General features: G+C 39.8%; 1 protein-coding gene across 2 annotated transcripts in view; it reads left to right on the forward strand.

Annotated features, from left to right (window-relative positions):
* Positions 1 to 6,665, forward strand: part of dclk1a (doublecortin-like kinase 1a) — an 85,080-nt gene extending 78,415 nt beyond the window's left edge. Inside the window, exons 11-17 of one of the 2 annotated variants that reach the window (XM_084729808.1) lie at positions 328 to 461; positions 878 to 955; positions 1,447 to 1,543; positions 1,827 to 1,907; positions 2,006 to 2,119; positions 3,177 to 3,250; positions 4,558 to 4,758. In XM_084729808.1, coding sequence (XP_084585934.1) covers positions 328 to 461; positions 878 to 955; positions 1,447 to 1,543; positions 1,827 to 1,907; positions 2,006 to 2,119; positions 3,177 to 3,250; positions 4,558 to 4,615 — 636 coding nt within the window. In that variant the 3' untranslated portion in view covers positions 4,616 to 4,758. Of the gene's footprint in view, positions 1 to 327; positions 462 to 877; positions 956 to 1,446; positions 1,544 to 1,826; positions 1,908 to 2,005; positions 2,120 to 3,176; positions 3,251 to 4,557 lie in introns of both variants that reach the window. The other variant, XM_084729809.1, reaches the window with a different exon arrangement.
* The last annotated feature ends 960 nt before the right edge of the window (positions 6,666 to 7,625 follow it).

The following is a 7,625-nucleotide window of genomic DNA, read 5'->3' on the forward strand; positions in this document are numbered from 1 at the left end:
GTGTTAACTTTTTTAGGAAAACATCATGATTTCGGTTAAAATGAACTGTTAATGATGTGTATGAACTTCTCTGATCCACTGAGCTGAGGGGCTCTGTGGGTTCAAAGCCACCATGTGCAGGATTTGGGCATTTTTCAGACTATGGTGTCCCCCAGTGGTTCTACAGACCTACAGCAGTATACACCACTACCCCCTAACTGGAAACTGGACACTGAGAAGGAGGAGGAGAATTTAACATTTAACAAACAGAGGAGTTATTATGCCTCACGGTCTGGATTGTACATAAGATTATACTTTTAACAGCATTTTTACTGTGTATGTTTTTAGGTGTATGAGCATGCAGACGGCAGCAAGAGCCTGAAACTGGGAGACTTTGGTTTGGCGACCGTGGTAGACGGACCGCTCTACACTGTCTGCGGGACCCCAACATATGTAGCACCTGAAATCATTGCAGAAACAGGGTAAGTCGAAATTATTCTTAAAGGAGAAATATCACTACAGCCAGCATGTTCTCCTTTGAAATTAATATTGTGGGCCAGAATAACAGTTTTTTGCTCATTTCACGTTTATTGGCGTTATAGTTAATGCTGAGGGCTTTCCGAATGAGTTATTGTCTGTTTATGAGTCATAAGAAATCATCAATAATCCTTTAGAAGGAGTAGATGTTTGTAACAGTTAAATTGAGCAATATGTTAATGGGGTTTGGCAGGCAGTCACTAAACTCCAACTCCAGTGTATTTTTGGGGTCGTGGGGTGAATTCAGTGAGGGATGCATTGGTAATGTTTGAGCGCTAGGTTTTCAAATATTGCTTCTTTAAAAGGAACTATGCTGCTCTGCTCTGGCTTGAAGTCATCACATTTCCTGGTGTTTGTGCAGGTATGGCCTTAAGGTGGACATCTGGGCAGCTGGAGTCATCACCTACATCCTGCTGTGTGGTTTCCCACCATTTAGAGGGTAAGAACTGATCATACTTGTTATTGAGACCTCAAAAATAGGGAGGATTTCAAAATGGCTACAGCATTTTATATTTAATACTTTTAATTTTAATCCCAGGAAAAGGAAAGAATATAGAGTACGTCTAGCATTAACTTGCATTTCTTCTTTTGCCCTGGCCCTAAAGGAAAATTGACGCAGTAGATTTTACAAAATGAATGCCCCTATCCTGTAAGACAGACTTCTTTCCAGAAAGTCTTGTTTGGTGAAGCTGTATTGCCCTCTGGGTGTAGACTTTAGGAGTTGTAGGGGTTATACACACTGCACAGCGCCAGAGTCGGGTTGTGATCATGAAAGGACAAAAAAAAATTGTAAAAATGTGTCAGAATTTGGGAGAAACATGGGAGAATTGTGATCACGGGGGGAAATACGGAGGGGGCAATGAATGTTTTCTGGGAAAATTGGGAGGGTTGAACACTGTTAATCAAAGTGCTATTTTATTTTGTTCGCAGGAGCAGCGACGATCAAGAAGTGCTCTTTGATCAGATACTAATGGGACAGCTAGAATTTCCTCTACCGTACTGGGACAATGTGTCAGAGACAGCCAAAGTGAGTATCTGTGTCTGTGCGGACATCATGTGTTTGTAAGGGACAGTAATGTATGGTGAGCAGGTCATTAGTGCGAAATATACCCAGATAGGGTGATGCAGGTCTCGAATCATCCTGAAGGGGTTTATTTTAGTAATTTAAAAATGATTTTGCTCCTCTACAGTCTATGATCTGACTGTGTCCATAGCAACGGTCTGTAATAACAGACCCTGGAATGCTATAATTGACCAATCAGAACTGAGTATTTAACAACAGTGGTAATAAAACTCATGTTTGTTTGCAGGAGCTGATTCGATCCATGCTGGAGGTGGAGGTGGATCAGAGATACACTGCCCTCCAGGTGCTAGAGCACCCTTGGGTCACTGTAAGTACAACACTAATAGAGCCCTCACATTTAATGAGTCATAATATTTTCCCGTAAGCGCTGACACTTTTTTTCCACTCCTTCTTTGCTCGATACAGGATGAGGGTCTGTGTGAGAACGATCATCAACTGTCAGTAGCAGGAAAGATAAAGAAGCACTTCAACACCAGTCCAAAGGTCAACGACACCACTGCAGGAGTGTCAGTCATTTCTGTAAGTCACAACCACTAGAGACTACAATACCCATGAACCAACTGGTCTGATTGTTAAAGGGATAGTTTGGATTTTTTGAAGAGGGGTTGTGAAGGGTAGTTATCAATATTACCATCAGCGGTCGACATGCCCCCAGCTTGGAGAACCGCAGCACAGATTCTAAGCCATGTACTGCCGTGGTCAGCAGCAAAATGGCCACTTAAAAAACAATACTGTGACACAAAATCTTACTTTTAAAATTATTCTATGTATTTTAAGATGGTTTGACAGACAGATGCCTGTCCTACATGCTTATCATTTTAACTGACCCTCAAAAAATTGAAATCCTGCTTTAGATTTTTGTACAGTAAACTTACAAACATCTCTCAAATCATATTTTCAAATCCAAGTCAACCAAACTCCATTAGCAAAATCCAGAATATTACCTTGCAGAGCATGGGAGCTGCTGGTTTATCGCTGCTTCGATCGATTAGTTTAATTGTGTTTTTGTGTGACTCTGGTGTTTTATAGTATTAATTCAGCTTCACTGAAGTTACAAAATAACAAACAAATAAACAGATCAAAGCAGCAGTAGACCAGCAACTATATGTATGTTCTGTGGAGTAAAATTGCTGTTTTTGCCGATGGAGTTTGGTTGATTTATGGCGGTTTCCAATGGAAAAGGCTGTCTGATGGCAAGGTAAAATGGTGAAAATATTCTAAATAGTGTACACTTAAACTGATACTGAGTGAGTGGGTCTTTTTTAGGTGGATAATATACGTTTTTTTTGCTGATACTGTCCACAGAAGTTCATTGCTTAGCCTCTGTGCTGGCCCCTTCTCAGCTTTTCTGGCACCTACTGTAGGTGATATACAGACTATCCATAAGTACCTCATACAACCCCACTTCAAATAATTCAAACTATCCATTTAAGGTTGCTCTAAAACTGTACCCATCACACCAAGTTGTTTACAAAGGTAGACAGACAGATTCGACTTTCTGAGTGAAGTATTTCTGTTTTCAAAAAAAAATTGACTGGTGTTTGGATTGATTGTGCTGGTTTCTCTTTGTGTTCAGCTGGATGACAGCTTTTCTATGCAGAGATCTGGGTCGTTGGATTTCTACCAGCACCCGGCCATGTACTGGATAAGGTACGCCAGGTTTCTATAGAGACACGACCGGATAGATGGTCAAAAACCAGCAAGAAATCACAACAAAGCCAAAATAGTGTCTCTGAGATTGATGTCCCCCTCCCTCCTCCCTGCGTGCAGCCCTGACTGACTGCTGCTGTGCTGCATTGACAGCTCCATGTTGCTCCTGCTCGGTGGTCTTTGTGGCTGGCTTTTTGCTTCTTTCCTTTCATCCCTCGCTCGCTGTAAACATGTGTTCCACACAGCATATGCATTGTTCTTGTCTGTCTTTTGCCAGTGTTTGAATGCGGAAGTCAAAGTTATGCTTTTAATTACCCTTGTGAATGTCCTAAATGTCTGTGTTGAGCAAAACCCAGTTCTTTCATAACAAAGTGAAGAAACCGATGTGGCTGAGGTTTTTGTCACTTTTTGTTTACAGTTTCTTTGTGAATGCTGCCCTCCAAAGAAACCCCTGCTCCCTCGCTTGTTGCTTTCAGTTTCAGTGCGTTTTTGATTGATGTCGTGCTTCCCACCTGGCTGCCTCCTGCTAACACCAGACCTATTCAGCGCCCATTGTTGTGTGACTTTATCCACTATTGATTTATGGAGGACCTAGAGGTGCATGCTTACAAAGGTTTATAGTTATAAATTCACTGGGTGGTATTTACAGTAATTGGACACTGACAAGAGGAGTAAATAAAAGAAATGAATAAAAGAATAACAAAAAAAATACATTAATAAAGGCAACAATTGAATGGAATAATCTAGCATTAAAAAGGGATGGGGTGTTTTGACCCAGTGTTGGTGTTATTTGTATAATAATATTATGATAATTACTGCATCAAAACAATCATTTCTACCTATTGTTACAGAGCAAAATTAACCCTGTATCGCTGGGTCTGTTTTAACTTAGTGTTTTTAGTGTGTGGATTCATTAATATTAGAATAAAGCCCATTAATACATCAATTTTCTTATTTTCTTGTATTTTCTATATGCTCATGTATACTTCTGTTCTTGAATGAGAACAACTACAATGCAAACAATTTCCCCCTGGGGATCAATAAAGTGTTCCTTATTCTGATTCTGAGTATGAAATGCAGTAACAGAAATAGAAATTACAATGGAATATAATGCATTCTTTTAAATGTCCTTAAATTAGATACTATTATGGCTTTTGTTAATCCCTCTTTTGACTGTCCAATTAAACATCAATTAATAACTTAATGAACATGTGCATGGCTCCCCTGGTCCTCCATACTGGATCATCTACTGTGCTGCTGGATCAGAGGATCTAATCATGACGTTCTCCTGTTCCTCCTTCTCCCAGGCCACCCCTCTTGATAAGGAGGGGAAGGTTCTCAGACGAGGATGCCACCCGGATGTGAAGACGCAGACGACTCCGACGGTGACAACAACAGAAACAACACTGACAACAAAAACACTACGGGCGGAGCCTCCCAGTTGCCTCCCTGGCCTGCCCGTGGCCCCTCCCTCTCTGACCCCTGACACTTGCTCTGACCCTTCCCCGAACCCCAGCCTCCCATCTGACTCTGATGACATCTCCATCAGCTCAGCCAGTAACACCTGCTCCCCCAACTCGCCCTTCTAGAGAGGAGGCAGAGGGGGAGGAGGAGGAGGAGGAAGAGGAGGAGGAGGCGAGGAAGGAAAGATCCTCATCCAGCTCCTCCCTTTACATGGAGGAGGAGGAAGAGGAGACATCAGCTCCCCCACCCTTGTGTAAGGCTGGGGGTGAAAACTATGGAGGGAAAATCAAAACAAAACAAAAAAAAAATCAGAGAGAACTTTTTAGCTTTCCTGAATCCATCTTTCCAAACCCCGGAGGAGAGATCGAGGAAAAAGAGGGTAGAGAGGTTGGGAGAAAGACTGAAGAGGCAACAAGAACGAAAGAAAAGGTGGACAAAGGAGGTGAAAGACTTTGCATTTATTTCTTTTTAACGTTCTCTCATCTGAGCACATGTTGCAGAGCTCAAGGAGCGGGAAAGGGCGACGGCGTTGTTAACCCTTCAGTGATGATCTGGGCTCAACATGGAAACTTCCGTACGGTGGAGCAGCTCTACAAGGCAATATGAGAATATGGACCAATGTTCATGTTTTATTGAACCTTATTTAATCATTCTTTATTATTCACTGCATTTTTTGATATGTATTTCCCTTTTTTCATAAAGGATAACTTCTAGTGGAATGGAAAATAATGGAAAAGTGTGTAGAAGTAGAGCTCAGAAACGCTGAGGTAGGTTACCGTAGACTTGATGAGCAGTGTAATTGTGGGGAAAATGAGCGCTACAGTGTGTAGAGAAAGGATTTTTTTCTTACAAATGTGTTAAAAAAAAATAGTGTTCATCGAAAAAAAAAAAAAAAGGATAAATGACAAAGACAGCACTTGTGCTATAATTCTGTGCTCCACACAGTATTTTGGCGTTGCCTTCCTGTAATGTTGGATTGCAGTATTACAGTTTACATTTTACACAGACTGCTATTAAGACAATAATGGTGCATTTGATTCCTCCTTGTAATTTTGTTAACTGCTTCATTCATAACATATTGACACACAAAATTCAGCAGCATTCGGGGTGCTTGTGTAGCAAACTCAACATTTAAATGATTTTTTCCTCAATTCACACATTTCCACAGACATTTTGAATTGATATCATATTGTTCTTGATATTTTGTGATGCTCATATACACATAGGAAGCCTTGTTTACATTTTTTTCCAACACTAAACACATATTTCATCTACATATTCCAGCACTAAAGAAAGGTATAATTGTTGCAGCCCAGGAGCCGTATTACAGAAACTTCCTTTCTTACAAGTTTTAAGTTAAAATAGGGAGAGTCTAATACTGGATGTTTTCCCACTTTGGTTTTACAGAAGCAAATCGTAACTATGTTTAGGAATCCTATCTTATCTTATCACCTTTTGTCTGTTCCAAGCTAAACAACTTTGTAACTGCTGGTTTTTTAATCACTGAAACATACAGCAACAAAAACAAACGAGCAAAAAGAGGAGCAAAAACAATGATGGCAAAGTTTACAACAATGCTAACTTGTGAGATAACAAACAAAAGACAGTGGTCTAAGATACACAGTAATCTCTAATCCATTGAGTAAAAACAAAGGAGAAAAAGAATAGAAGAGATTAAAAAAGTTCGTTAACACCATTATTGAACACTACAGTTAGCTACTGTTCCCTAATAAAACCATTAGTTACTGTTAGCTACTGTTAGCAAACATTACAGTTAGCTACTGTTGGTGAACACTACCATTAGCTATTGTTAGCTACGTCTACTGTCAGCTACTGTTAGCGAACACTACAATTAGCTACTATTAGTGAACACTATGTTTGGCTACTGTTAACAAACACTACCATTAGCCACTGTTAGTAAATAAGACTATTAGCTACTGTTGTTGAACACTGCCTTAGTCTAGCTACTGTTGGCAAACAATACTGGTAGCTACTGTTTAGGGAAGTATACCCCTAGCTACTGTCAGCTAGCACTCCCGTGCTATTAGCTAACACTACTATACTGTTAGCTAACACTGCCATACAATTAGCCAAACATACAATTAGCAACTGCTGGTGAACACTACCTATAGCTTGGTAGTAAGTTAGCAGCTTCTGTAGAAGGAAAAGTGAGTTTGGACTGCAAGTTAAGAGAGTTTATTTAATATATTCGGAAGTTGGGATGCTTGTATAATATGGATTCCTATTTTTAATGAGGACAGGAACATTGACATAGGAACTGGTCACCTGTAACGTTTTTTTTTTTTTGTTTTTTTTTTCCCTTAATCAGGTCCTAACCCCAATTGCCATGGTTACCAAACAGTTAACTGCAAGTGAGGAGGTTTCTGCAATACGGTGTACCACTTGTATGGCTGGGGTGGTAAATGTATACAATTAACAGTTTATGAGGGCTGCCTATTTGCACAAAGTACTGCAGTTTAGGTGCAGTCAAACAGGTCTGAGAGAAGGACGGTATGGATGTCGGAGAACCAGCAGCACTCTTTGAAAGCAGTTCAGTTAAAAAGGGTGAAAGAGGATTTATTTAAGCTCTGTACAACCTCATTCATGGCTTCATTTATTCAGATGAAAGCATGACAGACATACAGTAGCCTATTCTTATAATAAAAAAAAAAAACAGTTTCGTGATGAAGTATTGTTTATATGTTATGTAAATAACATAATTTTATTTATTTTGATAGTTCACAATACAGTATATTTCTTTACTAGTAGTAAGTCTATGAGAACTGTAAAAAACAAAAACAAAAAAACAATCATACATGTTTATCAGTCAGCAAAGAAAAAAATAATCTAGAGGAGATCATCAGGTCGAGGTAAAAAGACTATTTCGACTTGACGCTGTACCACCTGGATG

The sequence above is a fragment of the Lutjanus erythropterus genome, chromosome 11 (genome assembly GCF_056507025.1).
Source record: "Lutjanus erythropterus isolate fLutEry1 chromosome 11, fLutEry1.hap2, whole genome shotgun sequence".
In the NCBI taxonomy this organism is placed as follows: Eukaryota; Metazoa; Chordata; class Actinopteri; order Lutjaniformes; family Lutjanidae; genus Lutjanus; species Lutjanus erythropterus.